At 39.0% G+C, this 18,128-nt stretch overlaps 1 protein-coding gene across 1 annotated transcript; it reads left to right on the top strand.

Moving 5' to 3' along the window:
* Positions 1-8,041: 8,041 nt before the first annotated feature.
* LOC123663456 (leucine-rich repeat-containing protein 47-like) lies at positions 8,042-15,953 on the top strand. Its single transcript, XM_045598137.1, has 6 exons — positions 8,042-8,663; positions 8,960-9,388; positions 12,276-12,435; positions 12,786-12,888; positions 14,055-14,210; positions 14,794-15,953. The coding sequence occupies exons 1-6, from the start codon at positions 8,042-8,044 to the stop codon at positions 14,896-14,898; spliced, it is 1,575 nt and encodes a 524-aa protein (XP_045454093.1). The 3' UTR covers positions 14,899-15,953.
* The last annotated feature ends 2,175 nt before the right edge of the window (positions 15,954-18,128 follow it).

The raw sequence follows: 18,128 nt of genomic DNA, 5'->3' as shown, positions 1-18,128 counted from the left end.
CAAGTTATAGGGCGGTAGTTTTTAGGATCAGCGGTACATCCCGATTTGTATAACAGGAATGTGGTACCAGTCGTCATAAATTTTGGTAAAGTATTAGTTGTAATTGCATTTTGAAATTGTGATGCCAGGATGGGGTGCGAACTATGAAACCATTTAAGCCAAAAGTTATGCAATCCGTCCAGTCCAGGACATTTCCAATTCGACGTTGAACGGATTGCATAACTTATATCTTCTTAATTTATTTTAATTTGTTCCATTTGTGGAAGTGAGCTGCACCTCCTCCTGACAACATCCATCCAATCACTCTCAATGTGGTCAATGGGGTTCGACCAAATATTTCGCCAAAAATTATTTATCGATTCTCGGGTCGGTAAATTACCATTGACCACATTAGTAGTGCACTGTTCCCAATTCCTGTATACCTTTCGTTGGTCGCTTTGAAATATGCTATTTTGATGATATCGATCCCTGCGTTTTTTATACCTCTTAATGCGTTTTGCCCATGCACAGAGTTTTTGCTTCAGAAAATCTATGCGGTCTGAGACTGATGTTATGTACTCGTTGTATCTTATATTTGTACCCGCAAAAGCCTGGTGTACAAACCGCATGATTTTTGGACGCCTGTTACCTGCCCTGAAACATGTTAATTTGGCTATTAGTGTTCTGGTTAAATTTATTCGTTTTTCAATTCTGGCCTGCCAAGCTGGAGCTGGATGGTAAAGTAATTTTATTTGATTTAAACTTCACATTAGCTACATTACAAACAGCTGCAGCTCCACAGTACAGAAGTGAGTGAGTATCGGATAAATTTTGAGTGCTGTCTAAATATTGTTGTAAAATTTTATCCATAACACCTACTAAAGCCAAATTACGTCTGTGAATAGGCAAACGAGGTAGCTGTGGCCTAATATTTGGTGGCAAGGATCTATATTTCAAAATAGCATCCTCCAAAGCTCTCCTCATAGGCTCATTATCCTGTTCGTTTACCGACAAATCAACACTGTTAGGAGATATATGATTTATATTAAAATTTATTACCTCTCTTTGCTCGTTTTGTGATGTTTGTATATCACGAATGTGACTAACAGTATTAAGTTGTGGTAAATTTGTACGCAGCCGCTCAAGTACTGATTCATCCAGGAGGTGACAACGCTGAATGGCTCGTACTTGATCCGATAGTCGTTGTGCGGTTACGGTGACGGTTGGTTCAAGCGCCTGAAACAGAGACAACATCGTTGAACGATACGCAGTGAGGTTAATTCCCCCACCTGTCGCCTCATAGTACGCTCGCATGACACTCTCATTCATTTTTTGAGTCCATCTCATGCGGCGCACAGCACCACCGGCAGCGGGATTTCTTGTGGGAGCGCATTGTCCCTGAACCTCCAAGCAAGCTGGTGGCGGGCGTATGACTCGTCGACGGTTAGATGGTATCGTAGATGAGTCAGCATCGTCAGCATCCGATTCCGCGGTGGACGGCGGTGTTTGATATTCGTCATCTGTCGTTGACTGTGTTTCGGAGCTCGATGAAACCTTTGGTCTTTTTTGTGCGCGTCGTCCTCTGGCTTTATTCATTTTATCTTCTTGGTATTAGTCATTTTTGTGATATTTTAATTGTATTTTCATGTTTAAATATATTTTAAAATAATAAATTTAATGACAAGATAAAAAAAGCGTCATTTCAGTTGACAGCTGCCAGGCTTTTTTTTATATTATTATTTTTTATTATTATTATTATTATTTATTTACCTGAATGTCACTCCGCCCGCCCAATATATAATAGATACATAATAGATACATATATTATAATAACTACTTATATAAATAATATAGTAAATTTACTTATACTTACATATATAAATATAAGCGGGTGGAGGAATACGCCCCGGCAGGGAGATCAAACGGCCGGGGGTTAGGGCTGTAGGCTGAGAAACCGGCGGACAATCCTAGCCGAGTCAAGTAACACCGCCTTCTGCATCCTGGCTGCGAGCGAACCGTCCCGGATCCCCAGTTGCCTCAGATGGTGAGCGAGGCTAACCGGGATCAAACCGTTGGCAGATATTACGATAGGGATTATTTCAGCAGACCCCACACCCCACATGTCGACAATCTCGTGCGCCAGATCCAGATATTTACGTTTTTTCTCAGTCTCGGCTTTCACGAGGTTCTCGTCATGCGGGACGGTGATGTCCACTAAAAATACCCTCGACCGTGCCCTGTCCATCACCACGATATCAGGCTTGTTCGCCAGTATCGTCCTGTCTGTGGCGATAGGCAGGTCCCAGTAGAGCCGGACTCCGTCGCGTTCGAGTACTGGCACCGGTGAGTATTGGTAATACGGCATCCTCTGTTCCAGGAGACCGTACATAAGAGCAAGCTCTTGGTGGAGAATCTTGGCCACTTGGTTGTGTCTGTGCAAGTACTCAGTATTAGCAAGCGCGGAACAACCCGAAAGCACATGCCTGAGTGACTCACCGGGATGACGACAGGCTCGACAGAAGTCGGGAGTGCCATCCTTCAGGACGTGCTTTCGGTAGTTGTTCGTCTTGACCACCTGATCTTGTATTGCACAGACAAAACCTTCGGTTTCCCCAAAGAGGTCGCCGAATCGCAGCCACTGCACGGAGGCCTTACTGTCCACGTGAGGCGCGTGAAGCGCCTTGTAGAACCGTCCATGCAATTCCTTCTCCATCCATACGGTCTCCCGGTCAGAGGTGCTCAGTACGACCGGTTTCTGCCAGTTCTCTTTGGCCAAGGCTAGGGGGGTTAGTCCTTTGTCACACATTGAAACGTCGCCATGCAAAGCGCTGTCCCGTCTCGTCTCAAAGTAGGCCCTGAGGCTGCACACCTCGCGGTTATGCATGGTCTTAGCGCTTAACATGCCTCGACCACCACACTTCCGCGGGATGTACAGTCTCATGACCGACGACTTAGGGTGATGCACGCGATGGTACGTCATAGTTGTGCGGACTCTTCTGTCCAGGGCGTCAAGTTCGGTCTGAGTCCATCTGAGTATGCCAAAGGTGTACAAGAGAGTGGGCATGACCCAAGCGTTATAGGCTCGGACCTTGTTGGCTCCAGACAAGTAGCTCCGAAGAACTTTTGTCAGCCGTCCAAAAAAGATTTCACAAACTGCCTGTTTCATGTCCACTTCCTTCACCCCTATGCATTGTGACATGCCCAGATACCGGTAAGATTCAGCTTCGGAAAGGGTCTTGAATGATGTTAATTCGAGACTAAGCTGCGACGATTGAGTCACCTGACCCCTGTCCACATGCACGACCGCACACTTATCCACTCCAAGCTGCATCCTGATGGAACTGCTGAACTCCGTAGTGATTTTCAGCAGTTCCTGCAGGCGTGCAGCGTTAGGTGCCAGCAATTTGAGGTCGTCCATGTAGAGAAGGTGGGAGACTTTAGTACCTCCTCTCCGAAACTGAAAGCCTGTTCCCGAACGCTCCAGCAGGGTGCTTAGAGGGTTCAAGGACAAGCAGAACCATAGCGGACTCAGGCAATCACCCTGGAAAATACCCCTCCGTATCCTGATTGGGTCACCCGCACCCGTCAGTCGCTCGCCCTGGAGACATAGGATCGTGCTCCATTGCCCCATACATACTCCGAGGAAGTCTCGAACTGCCTGGTCAATCTTGTACAGCTCGAGGACCCTCAGGAGCCATGAATGAGGCACCGAGTCGAAAGCCTTTTTGTAGTCGATCCAGGCGGCCAAAAAGTTCCGACGGTTGCGTCTGACAAGCTGGCCCGCCACAGAGTCGATGAGAAGGAGCTCCTTTGTACCGCGACCGCCTCCACGACATCCGTTCTGAGCTGCAGACAAGATATTAAACTCACCAATATGTCGTGAGATCTTACAGCTCAGAACGGACGTCAGTGTCTTGTAGATGGAGGTCAGACACGTTATGGGGCGGTAGTTGGTGGGATCTGCGGTGTTGGTGGACTTAGGAGCTAAGTGAGTGATCCCGGTAGTGAAAAGGTTCGGGAGTGTCTTCCGATCTATTGCCTCTTGGTATTGTCGAGCCAAGGTCGCATGTCAGACCGAGAGCCCTTTCAGCCAGTAGTGATGCAGACCGTCGGCCCCCGGACTTTTCCAGTTCGGAGCCCGCCGGACCGCACCACTGACGTCCTCCGTAGAGATGGCGATTGGGTTCATCGGTTCGATTTTAGCACATGCGTCCTGAACCGCCGCAATCCAAGGGCCCTCCTCGTGCTCCACCTCCCCTGACCATATGTTGCGCCAGAAGGCGACGAGGTCAACCGTACTCGGTTTTAGGGAAGCAGAGCCCGATATCGGGTTCTCCAGCTTTCTATAGAACCTTTTCTGATCACTCACGAAGAGGCGATTTTGTCGAAAGCGCTCAACTCTCTCAGAGTACCTGCGAATGCGCTTTCCCCATGCCGCGATTCTCTGCTTCAGGCCGTCGATGCGCTCCGTTAGTTTATCGGCTATGTCAGGCTGATCGAGGCTGATGCCTAGCCCGTTGAAGGCCATTCTAACAGAGCGCACAATCCTTGGCCTTGTGTTGCCCGACCTGAAAGCTAGCAGCCTACCAATGAGGGCCCTGGCCAGGTTGATACGGCGTTCTATTCTCCTCTTCCAGGCTGGTACGTCGCTATTCTTATGAGTAGCGCGTCCAGACTCCTGGGTCTTGGCTCCGACAAGGCGGTGCACCGCTAGAGCGGCGCCGAAGAGAATAGAACCCGTATCCTCCAAGCTGAAGCTGGTTTCCAAATAGGGAGGCAACAGCCTGTTAGCTGCCTCAATGGCATGCCGCGTCGCGGCATTGAGGGGGAGGCGAGAAAGTCGCGGTCTCATTTCCAGAGGAGCGCCTCGAGTCTCGGAAATCGCCTCGTGCAAGATCCCTCTCATCTGTTCTACTTTTTGGGCGACTGCTCCCTCAGTGATCGCCTCCACAGGCGCTTCGCTACGAACGCCTTCTTGTTGCGTTGACACTTCGTTGCGCACCGTGGACATGGGTTCGACTTCAGGAGCAGCCTCACGTCGAAATCGTTCGAGCTCGGCGGCGTCAAATATGCCCTTTCGTTGGATGTACCGAGCTCGATCTGCCAGGTTCTGTTCCGTGACAGTTAGCGTAGGCTCAAGCAGTAGGAACTCGCGGTGCATTACTGCCCGGTAGCCAGTCCGCCCGGTCTCTCGTCCTACAGCCCTATAGTACGCACGCATGACATTCTCATTCATCTTCGGTGTCCATCTCATGCGACGTACTCCACCAGCGGCGGGCAACGAATGCTGAGTCCCTTGGGACTCTGTCGTCGCCAAGCCAACTGGTAGGGATGGTGGATAAGCCGACATGTCAGGTGGTGGTGCCGGTCGGCGGGGTTGGCTGGCGGCCCGCATGCTGCCACGTCCAGCGCCAGCTCCAGACGCGCCCTGGCGTCCCCCAGGCAGCGGCTCTATGCGCCTTTCTAAATTATCCTCCATCATAGTATTTTTTTGAGTGCTAATATACTCACTTGGAGAGGCACTCACGCTCTCCAAGGAGGCTGCGCGGGTGTTATGCAGCTTTTGTTGCCCTTAGTCGCCTTTTACGACACCCTAGGCGTAGGAAGGGGTGGTCCTATTCTACTCTGCCGGGAACCACACGGCTTTTATGTTATTATTATTATTATTATTATTATTACTTTCCTTCTTAAAATCATACATATTGTTGTTAAATTTCTTTATGGCCTTTTTGTGCCTTCAAATGAGTAGCAATCAGTTATTTTGGATTTAACCGTTTGCTACTCATTTGAATATTTAATTTGTATGACCTTACCGACCGTTTTTGATGCGTAATTAAGTTTTCATAATATTTATAGCAGAAAATAATCTTTACACGATGGCGCAGCAAGCAAGCACAAAAGTTTTTTCAGCAATTCACACAATACACACAAAGGTTTAACATTTGTGAATGCTTGAAATGTTTTAAAATATCCGAAAAATAGGTTTTGGAGAATTTTGTACGTAGTTAATTTTGTACAAAGTTTGTAATATGATTTTCCCGTGTATAAAATATGAATGTCAATCACTTAAGACTGACTGGTCGGGGAATTCCCTCGAATCGCGACAAGAGTAATTACTGCCATCTGGTGATCTGGTATCATTGTGTATTATTATTTAGTAGTCATCAAAATATATTACATAGTGTAATAGATAACGCCGAACATTTAAAAACAGTAAAAATTAGGAATAAAACAGAAAACAGGGGCACCAATGTAAAAACAGCAAATCTACTGTTAAAACAGTAGGGTTTGTAACACTGATATAAAACATTACTAAGCAAATTAGGTTACAATCCTCGAAATCTCGCCTAAATAGATTGCAATGTAAATTAAACTATATTTGTTAAAAATAAAGTAAACTAAACTTAATGTACTTAAAATAAATTTATAAATAAATTAATATATAATAAAATATTGATTTGGGTTTCCAATAACTTTTACAGCATAAACAATTTTATATTAAATTAAATAACAAACAAATAAATGTGTCACAACTTTTTATTTATAGGTCACCAAATCCCATCCAGGCCCATTCAAGGTATGCTACGCCAAAGGCTGTCAGCCCCGTCTCGCACACAGTGATCCCAAACGTACGATAATTATCGCACTTGTACGATAATTCAAGGCTTGGCTTACGTACGATATACGATGCGTACCCTAGGATCGTATGTGATTTGTACGATAATTTTGAAATACTGAAACGTAACGATTTCTCCACAAATTATGAATTTGGAGCAATAGCAACACCCTTTTTTCCCAACTGGAATTTGAAATTTGATGAAATTTACCTATAATTTGAAGCAATGACAACCTTTTTTTTGGCCGACTGAAATTTGAAAACAGTCGTTAAGATTTTTTTTGGGTGGGCGACCTTTTTTTAGCAGATTAACATTTGAAAACAGTAGTTCAATGTAATTTATACGTAAAACTTGTTTTTTTTTTTGTGTACGATAATTGTTCCGAAAGTACGATAATTTCACGGCACTTTGTCGATCAGACAAGGAATGTCGGAGTGAAAAAAAATATCAACATATCGATGTATCGATATTTATTAAAATATCAATATCGATACATCGAAGAAAAAACATCGATATATCGGTCAAATTTTCAAAAGATTTCGCGTTTTTTAAATAATAGTGTATTTTTAGCTCAATATTATCAATGTAGTATACACTACATAGTATAAAACAAAGTCGCTTCCTACTGTCTGTATATTTAGATCTTTAAAACTACGCAACGGATTTTAATGCGGTTTTCTTTAGTAAATAGAATGAATCCAGAGGAAGGCTTATATGTATAATACACGCATAATATAGTAGAAGAACACTGATAATTTTAGAGATTTCTAATATTATGACGTTGTAAGTAAACACATTTTTTGCGCTTAATTGCAAATATTTATTTTATATTTAATATCAGCATTGCACCCGTGTGTAGCCGGGGTGAGTCACTAGTTTTTATATAAAATGTAAATTATTTTAATGTACAAAAATTTTAATAGAATGAAAGTATTTTCATAAGTATTTTTTTTATTAGGCAATAATTGCAAAAATATCAAATACTATAAAACTATCTTCTAACTAATATTTTTAAACCTATTTGTTGTATTAGGCAAACTAGTGTTTTTCCGGTGAAGAAACGAACGAAAAAAATACTCTTTAAATGCTCCGCTGTCAGTATTTAGTTACATAAATAAAAATAAAAAATTTTGTTTATTACAATTTTCGATATTGGATATTTTGTACCGATATATCGATATATCGGATAAAAATATTTCGGCTAGTATTTCGGCAAAAAAAATATCGATATGTTGGATTAAGAATATCAATATGTCGATATGTCGATACTTTTCTAACAAGCCTAGATCAGACGGGCTAAATTTTCTGGTAACACTGCTCGCAAGTATTATTTTATTTATTTTCCGTTTGCAGTGAAAAGACGTGTTGCATACAAGACATAAAATCGTTACTATATTTGAGCAGCAGTTCTGAAATTTCCTATAATATTCAGAATATAGTTCAAGATGAGTGCGTGGCCAGAAGTAGCGACTGCGAAGTCGGAAAACAGACATGAAATCAAATTGGCGGGAGCCGCGATTTCGAAACGCATTTCAGATGAGGGTTTAGACAAAAATTTGTTTAAATTAACAAATTTAAACCTCCTTAACATCAGCGACACATGTCTTACAGCCATTCCTGATGAAATCAAACTGCTCGTGAACCTGCAATCGCTTTTATTGTACGGAAATAAAATTGCAGACTTCAATGAGAATTTAACCTCCTTACCTAAGCTAAAAGTGCTCGATTTGTCTCGAAATGAACTGACTAAAATACCGGAGTCCCTTAAAAAAATGAAGGAACTGACGAGTATCAACTTTAGCTCCAATCAAATAGCGCAAATGCCAAAATTTGATAACCATCCCAATTTAATTACAGTTGATTTATCTAACAATAAATTAACATATTTCCCGGATACGGAATATGCATATTTACCCCATTTAACAGATTTAAAATTAAACGGCAATCAAATAGAATCGATTCCGAATCATATTGCTCGTAGTCTACCTGCCCTTAAGAATTTCGACATTGAAGGTAATCAGTTAAAAACAATCCCAGGGGAACTGGCTTCTATGTCCAAATTAAAAGGTATATTTTATTTATTAATTAATTATTTATATATTCATAATATTGCTTCAGTATTGCACCACACATCTCATAAATATATAATCCAACAAAGTGTATGCTATTACAATAATAATACAATAATACTCTTTATTGTACAAAACAACAATCAATACAATAACATATTACAAATAAAAACAGTGTACAAAGGTGGTCTTATCACTAGAGTAACGATCTCTTCCAGACAACCTTTGGGCATATAGGATACAGGGTAATATATATTGTAAAATCATTTATACTTATTAAATATCTTATTTCAGAATTAAATTTAAAAGGTAACAAGTTATCCGACAAACGTCTTATGAAGCTCGTTGACCAATGCCGTACAAAACAAGTCCTAGACTATATAAGAGACAACTGCCCTAAAGTGGACAGCACCCCAGCAACCAGCAAAGGCAAGGGGAAGAAAAGTAAGAAACAGGATGAAGCACCACCAGAAGATATCAGTGAATCATCCCACTCTATCAAAATTCTACATGTGGAAGATGACACACTAAAAATTACGATAGTAGAACAAGAACTTTGGAACGTAAGACCTTTTATCCTGTGCTGCATCATACCGGAACTGAATTTCACGGACGCACTGTTTAAAAAGTTTATTCAGATGCAAAATAAATTGCATGATACCGTATGCGATAAACGTAATGTCGCTACAATTGCTACTCATGACATGAGCAAACTTCCGCCTGGTAAGCATATAAATCTGAGCTACTTACAATTTACCTAATATGTAATCTAGAACTGATGTAGCCTACATGCCTAGGCCACTACAAATAACTTAATATTTTCGTAATGCGCTGAAATTGCATCAGCACTACTATGGTGCTAGGAATTTTTTGACTAGCCCGTTGGCGCAGTTTTTAGTGACCCTGCTTTCTGCTCCGGGGGTTGTGGGTTTGATTCCCTGAGTCTGGTTGTAATATTTATATATGTAGTATTTATATGTATGTTTATCTAGAAAAAAGTATGTAGCTATACTAGTAGTCTATTACCTATAATACAAGCATTAAGTTGCTTACTTTAGGAACAGACGACTGTGTGTGTTGTAGATATATATTTATTTATAATTTGAGAATCGGAGCTAAAAATTTATTTGGTTGTAAAAAAAATCTAGAGGACCCATATACCCATAGTAGTTATGTACATTAACAAATTTTGAACTATAAGCAAAATATTTAGTTTATTATAAATATATAGTATTCATGGTTCTAAGTAGTAACAAGTAATTTACAAAGGAGGGGTTTATCTTTGCTATTTGTTCATTAGTTCTGTGTATTTATTCTTATAATATGATATATTATGACGATCGATCTGGTATAATGATGCGTGTGCCGTGTCGTCGGTGCCTAAACATCGAGGGTCGCGGGTTCGATCCTGCTTGAAATGAATATTTGAGTGTATACAAATATTTATTTCCAGTCTGGTTGTTAGTCCTTGATTGATCACTTTTTAAATTATTGCTAATAATGTCTATTTAATTAACCATTGTACTGACTACCTATGTCATATTACTGGTGCAATTGAAGTTGGCTTTTACACAATTAGTTAATTGTTAAAAGTGTATGCTACCTCAAATTGCTTATTTTCCACTCGGCAGGATGTCCATATCTTTGATACTACTGAATATTTAAGTTTGAAATGTTTGTATGGTAAAGATCAGGACATAAACTATCTTCTATATTCCATAAAATTTTCTCGATACAAAAAAATCGCAAAGTTACCTCTATTTTTGTATTAAAACCTTAATATTTCAGTAAATATAGAAGTTATGGACTTGAGATTAAGCATGGTAATTGGAATAAGTATGGGGAACATTTTATATGTTGCGTTTTTTAAAAAATAACTATTGATAATGTTTGTGGGAAGAAAATACATATAATTCGCGCGCTGAACAGCCAAGCGCTCAATTCTCATGTGTGTCAGTACGGGTGAAATGAGAATTCGAGCTGAGGTAGTGTAGCCCCTTAATTTTCTATTAAATACTTACTTAATTATACATTTTAGTTATACCACTTAAATTTTGTCAGTAAATATTTATGTAACTTTTATTTATTTTTTCTTCATTTCACTTCAATCGTTCATTTTACGTGATATATCACTTAGGTCTGTTTCACCGGTTTTTTTTTTTTATGTCTCTAGGTCGGCAAACAAGCGTACGGCTCACCTGATGGTAAGCGATTACCGTAGCTTATAAATGCTTACAACACCAGAAGTATTGCAAGCGCGTTGCCGACCCAATCCCCAATCCCCCCCAGGAGCTCTGGTCACCTTACTCACCAACAGGAACACAATACTGCTTGAAAACAGTATTATTTTGCTGTGATCTTCTGTGATCTTTCTTCTGTGATTTGTTATGGATAATGCTATATGACTATCAAATTGTACTATATTTATGAGATATGTCTATTTGCATATATTAATTGAGGAGAAACAGGTCCTACTGGCCTGTTCAACCTCCGTATCATCATCCGTCAATTTACCCACACCTAATAAAACAAGCCCTTACTGTTACGTCAATCTAAGAGGATAGAGTCGCAGTAGCACTTTATCTGTGACTACTATACAAATGTAAATTTTTCTCACTTAAAATTTTATTGTTATGGAAATTGAATGTAGCCTTTGGCATTTAGGAATAAATATTATAACTTTAAACCAATCGAAGAGTTCTTAAAATAGATTCAGTGGTTTCAAAGATTATCCTTAGCAACAGATTTACAGTTTAGTAATATCGCTTCAGCCTGTAATATATATCAGTGGGTACTGCTGGGCATAGGCCGCTTTCCCCATGTAGGAAAAGGATCAGAGCTTAATCCACCACGCTGCTCCAATGCGACTGGCGTATATATTCCCTACTAGTAGTATGAGTAGATATGATCGCTGTCAGATGTACATAATAATAACCTGTACCGACAGCTTAATGTGCTGTACGAGGCACGGTGGGGAGACCCACAAGGACTGACAACCAGATTGGAAATAAATATATTACGTATACACACAAATATTCACAGCTTAATAATATCTGTAAATATGTACTATGAGAGATAGATAAATAATATTCTTTCTCGTACACCAAAATACAAAGGGACACTGTAAAAAATTAAAATAAAGATGTACAAAGGCGATCTTATCGTTGATGAGCTATTTCTTTCAGATGACTTTTAGACAAAGGACAAGATATAACAGTGGTAAGAAAGTGAAAAATAGAGGGAAACAAATGACGAACAATAAGTGTTTCCCGAAATGTATTAAGAGTGTTTAACAATATTTAGTATCTATATTAATATGTGTCTATTTATGTATGTACACATCCATGCTCCATTCTTTGTCATGTCCTTTCATGCTTGAGGTTATCTGAGAGAGATTGTTCCTTTAGAGATAAGACTGCCTTTTGTATGTGAAATCAAAATAGCTTTATTCAAATAGGCTTCACAAGCATCTTTGAATTGTCATCTTACAAATTCAAATTTTCGTTATAAGTGTTTTATGTTTTTCCTTCCTACATAGTTTATCTTTCGATGTTAAAAATGTCAGTATTATAAAACTGAAAATATGAAATGTTCTTAAATTTCTTAACAGGTAACATAGTGTACACAGCTAAACTTGCGTCCCAGCTGTTGATCACACCGCTGTCAAGATCAAAGCAGTTCACCGGCGAACAGTTGTTCCAGCAACTCTCGGCTGAAGCTGATGTATTGCGGAAGGAAAAGAAGAGAAATGTTTATTCGGGGATTCATAAGTTAGTATTTTAAATGTTAACTTGACTGGCCCGTTGACACAGATATTTTGGTGATCCTGCCTTCTGTTCCAGGGTTGTAGGTTCGACTCCTGCTCTAGTTTAGATTTAAAATAATGATCTTTGTTACATTGAGTTTGTGATATCTCTATCAGTTAGTTGTCACCTAAAATACGGGCATTAATTAATGTTACCTTCCTTAGGAGCGGACTATGTAGCACTTACAAAATCTCAGTGATGTTAAACCAGATTTGAAACTGCATTATATTATCTAAACTAACGATATAGGCGTATTTTATGTAATCTAATCTTTATGTAGTGATTTGCTAAGTAAGCATAATTTTTTTTTTCAGATATTTGTACCTATTGGAAGGCAAGCCCAGATATCCTTGCTTAGAAGACGGATCCGGCAGAGTTATCAGCCTCCCACCAATTACTAACTCAGATGAAACTAAGGTAGATACTAAGACTGCTATGGCAATTGAATAACAAAAACTCAGTTGGCGGATATGCTTGTAGGCATCTCTGTTTCCTCTTATATATGTCGTATTATTGTATTTGAAAAGTAATTGTTTTAATGTAAGGTAGTTACCAACATGGTCGTTTTAAAATTACTGATATTTCTGTGACGTTGTAGGCTCTCTAGACGCCGCGTTGGCGCAACGGTTACAGCCATGGATTGTACCTGTTGCGCTGGCGGTTGCGGGTTCGATCCCCGCACATGACAAACACTTGTATTGGCCATACAGGTGTTTGCCGTGGTCTGGGTGTTTGTAAAGTCCTTGTGGGGCGCCCCACCGTGCCTCGGAGAGCATGTTAAGCCATCGGTGGCGGTTGTTATCATGTTCACCTGATAGTGATGGTTACTCATAGTAGGGAATATATCTGTCAACCCGCATTGGAGCAGCGTGGTGGATTAAGCTCTGATCGTTCTCCTACATAGGGAAAGAGGCCTATGCCCAGTAGTGGGATATTACAGTCTGAACCGTAGGCTCCCTGGTCTCGACGACTCGACGTAGCCCCAAAAGACTGAGGTATTTTTATTGGTATGGGATTTGTACAATAAACAGTATGATATCAATATGATGATACGATATGATTCAGCCTGTAACATCTTATCGCTGAGGATAGGCCTCATTCACTCCAATCCTTCTCCACATAGAGGAAGATTTGGAGCTTAATCCACTACATTGCTCCATTGCCGGTTGGCACATATGTTCCCTACTAGGAGTAACGATCTCTATCGGGTATTTATGATAACAATCGGGACCGACGGCTAAACGTGCTCTCCGAGGCAAGGTGGGGAGACCCACGAGGACAGACATGCAAACCTCAAAAAAATATTTGTACACATACCATATATAATAAATATCCATCCCGAGCAAGAATCGAACCCGCAAACCCTCGGTGTTTTAGATAACTACACGAACCACTACACCTGACAACGTTATAATATTATATCAAGAAAAGCCTATTGTTACAGTAGGCAGTGACCATACCTCTTTTTCAAAGTGTATAAAGTTTTATTTTTTAGCAAATAATGTGTCACCTAAAAACACAGCCATTAAGGATACCTTAGAATCAGACTATTATGTTTATTTCGAAAATATTATTATTTTCAGATGTCACAAGACAGCAAATCAATGCTGGTGGAAGTAACGTCCCACTCATCGCACGGGGCCTGTAAAACGGTCATGGACAAAATGATCCAGGAGTGCCTGTTGCTGGGCATCGGAGACGGTGAAGAGAGTGGCTTTCACACACTAACTGTACAACAGGTAGATTACTGTGCAACATATCTGTTGTTCGAAGCTAAAATTTGTTACATATCTCTTTTTGTGTATAATAAAGTAAACTTTTGTATTAACATAACTTTTACCGGCTTGTTTAAAAGAGGATCATAGATAAAAGGATGCTAGGCACTGTATAGATAAACTAAATAATGTATTTCTGTTGGATAGTAGTAGAAGAGGTAGTAGAAATAGTAGCATTTTAGAAGCGTGGTAAACTAAAATGAGTGTAGTTTACTACGTTATTACGATTCGGCCTGTTCTATCCCACTGCTGGGCATAGGCCTCTTTCTCTATGTAGGAAAAGGATCAGAGCTTAATCCACCACGCTGCTTCAATGCGGTCTGGCGGATATTTTCTTTACTATGAGTAACGATTGCTATCAAGTGTGTAGAAACCGGACTGGAAATAAATATTTGTATAAACACAAATATTCACTCCGAGCGGGAATAGAACTCGCGACCGTCGGTATTTAGGCGCCGTAGAAACCGGCCGTCGTCATACCACTTGACGTAAGCTCCATACAAATTGTGTTGTGCTAGTTGTGTATTTAAATTATTACCTTTTCCAGGTAAAAGTCGTGGACACGGAGGGTAATCTCAAAAGTGTTTACCCATCCCGGACGGACTGCGCCTTCGACAGTAACATCAAAGTATACCGCTTACCTAAGAAATAGTTCTATGTGTTCCTTTCGCCTTTTATTTATTTGTCAGTACTTCGCTTGTACAACAGTTTAGTGTTTAGTTTTAGTATTAAGTTTTGGAGTGTGAAAAAAATTAAATAGTATGAAGTGACTTGTAGTCATGACTGATTCAAAACCTACATCGTAAATGATAGTGATTGTTCAAGACAGTTGTTATCTTCTTTTTCTTTTACTTTGGCTCCCTGAAGGATTTGCCAATATTTATTTATTTATTTATTGGATTTGCCAATATCTGAGTGAAGCTTAGCTTACGTTATGAGAATTGTTAAGTTAGGGCAATAAACTTTGCTTTGTGTAAGGCTTTGTGGGAGTGCAAGTCAAAGGGCAAAAGTTTCTGATGTCTTTTTGTTTTGTTTTACCGAATGGAATTTGATTCCACTACATCTCTCAGGTTTATTTACCCGCAACATTAAAACCGAATGTTGTAGTTATTACTGAATATGAAATGGATCTGAGGACCATGATAAGAGTCCCCGATTATCTATCAGTAAGTGATCAAATTTATCAGTAAGACGTGAAACAGACCCTAGTTCTTATTATATTAATTTAGAACAACTTTGCACACTTATCATTCGTTACCACAAGTCACTACTATTTCATTACGTGACAATTTTTGATATCACATTTTACTTTTCTATGTATTATGTTGGACATTAGGAAAATCAAATGGACGATCCGAAAATGCACAAAAATAATAAAACAAGTGGACGCATTTGACTGTATACAGTAATCTTATTTAAATTAAAAAAAAAAAACTATTTTTATACACATGTCCTGCATAAGTTGATTTCATACAATGACGCCAGCGCTGCTATTGGCGGAAAAACAAACTATGATAATAGGATAAAAAAAATTGTAAACTTAAAATTAGCATGAATCGACATCGCTTCTTGCATGCATATTATTGTATAGCATATGCATGGATATTCTAAGTTCAGTAATATTGTACAGGCCAAGTTCAAACCACGATAATGACCGATGTATATGTAGGAATGTCTATAATATATAATGTCTTCTTGGTATGGTTATTTCGGAATTGTCTGTATTTCTGTATCCCCGACTTAGGATTGTAACCTTTTATAATCCTTGTGATTACTTTTATTATTTTATAGTTGTACTATACTGTGTTTTTTTTTTGCCAATATTTCAAAAATTAAATTGACTATCTGTTAACATACGTGTAGTTGTCAGTTGAATCAATACGTGCTTGACGTAAATGTTACATACTCCACTGTTTACAATGATTATTGAGTATTAGTTTGATTACTTATTTAAATCGGTGTGTTGTTATAGATCTTTAAGAAATTAATTTCATTTTGTGCAGTGGCGTAGCGAGGGGTAAGGGGGCAAGGGGGTATCATGCCCGGCCGCTACTCTCAAAAAGACGCCAAATGCTCCGCAAAACAAAAAATTGTTGAACATATTGTATGGTTTTCAGATGGGGGAGTGCTAAAAAGGTATTGCGCCCCGGGCGCAAGTTAAGCTCGCTACGTCACTGATTTTGTGTTTTGTTTTCTTATATATAAGGTATATTTGCCTAATAGGTGTTTGTAGATGTTATTAAGTAATAGGCTGAAATGAAAGGGTCTACTATGTAGGGTATATATATTTCCCCTACTTAAGTCCTTCGCCTAAAGATCAGTGCCATGCAGGGAACAAACTACCAGAAGGGCAACAGATTTAAAATAGCACTAAAAATACCTAAGTAACGTTTTTGAGCAGTAAATATTGCATATATAATTTTTTTTTTAATTCCTGGGGTACGACTCCAAAATAGTTATTTGACTTTAGCGGCTGTGATCGTGAAAACAGAGTTTATTGAGTGATGTTTAATTTTACTACGTTTTTTTTTAAAGTATATTAATATTTTTTAATAATACCAGTCTTAAATAGTGAAAAATCGCACAAGTAAAGCACGCAGCGATTGTTCGCTACAAAAAATAAATTATATTTTTTTTAAACTGTAGAAAACAGTACTACATTCCTGTAATAATTGTCGATCAGTGGTCGAAATATGTTTTTTTGTCCTTTGTGTAAGGGTTGATTTTGATAGATTTGGCATATTTCTAGTTCAATTATGTCTATGTCGAACTTCTGGTTACATATTGCTGATACAATAAGTGAATATTAAAGTCACTGATTGACAATTACGACACTATTGAATTATATATGTATTTGCAAAATATGTATGTTCGACTATTATGATGTTAAGGTCAATGAAAGATATTTTTGTATAAAAAATTAACGATTGGCTGCTAAAGTACACTAATATAATATAATATTGATGTAGGTATACGTCTAGAATATCTAGGTATTAATGTATTTCACTTCTATTTGTTATAATTTAAAATATGACATTAAACTGACTTGGTGTTAATAATTGTGTATAAAAGTTTGTTTAAAGCATTTAATAATCGAATTACCTAATCTATTTACAGTTTAATAACATGATAAAATCTCTATTTGCCCTGTTATGTGTATTTAAATGTATTACATCAAGACAATGTTAATTTTCTGTTTTTTTTTTTTTTGGAATAAAAATTGAAAATTACATATTTTTTATTTGAAGTCAAAAGGTTATCCTTATTATTTCTTAATAAGGATAAAGATGACCTTCACATATCTTTTTATATGGATTTTTTATGGATGAAAGTTATTTTATATTTCGCATCGCATCGCATTCAGCCTGTAACCTCCCACTCTTGGGCATAGCCCTCTTTCTCCGTGTATGAGGAAGATTGGAGCATAATCCACCACGCTGCTCCACTGCGGGTTGGCGCATTATGTTCCCTACTATGAGTAACGACCGCTATCAGATATTAATGATAACAACCGGGGCAGACGGCCTAACGTGCTCTCCGAGACACGGTGGGGAGACCCACAAGGAGAGATATCCAAAGTGGAAAGAAATATTTGAACAAATACAAATGTCCATCCCGAGAGGGAATCTGACCCACAAACCGTCGGTTTTTTAAGTGACTACTCGCACCACTAAACCAAGCGGTTGTTTATTATTATACCTAGTATGTTATATTAACTTTAGTATGTTTAAAAATATATCGCGAACTTTGGCTTAAGAATTCCTGATCTACGATTTTTTCGAACCGGGGCAAAAACTTGATAGTGGCGCGCCCAGTGTTTTTTCAGTGATTGAGAAAAACTGTTAAAAGTAGTAAGTAGCATTTTTGTGACCATTTGTGAAA

This window comes from Melitaea cinxia, chromosome 20, assembly GCF_905220565.1.
Source record: "Melitaea cinxia chromosome 20, ilMelCinx1.1, whole genome shotgun sequence".
NCBI classification, from domain to species: Eukaryota; Metazoa; Arthropoda; class Insecta; order Lepidoptera; family Nymphalidae; genus Melitaea; species Melitaea cinxia.
The sequence above is the reverse complement of the archived record's forward strand: the minus strand, read 5'-3'. Positions and strand labels throughout refer to the sequence as shown.

Excerpts from the sequence above, each read along its gene's own strand:
- LOC123663456 (XM_045598137.1), top strand. The coding sequence starts at position 8,042 with ATGAGTGCGTGGCCAGAAGTAGCGACTGCGAAGTCGGAAAACAGACAT. Across the intron at positions 8,664-8,959 it reads TTCTATGTCCAAATTAAAAG|AATTAAATTTAAAAGGTAAC; the intron begins GTATATTTTATT and ends ATCTTATTTCAG. Across the intron at positions 9,389-12,275 it reads CATGAGCAAACTTCCGCCTG|GTAACATAGTGTACACAGCT; the intron begins GTAAGCATATAA and ends ATTTCTTAACAG.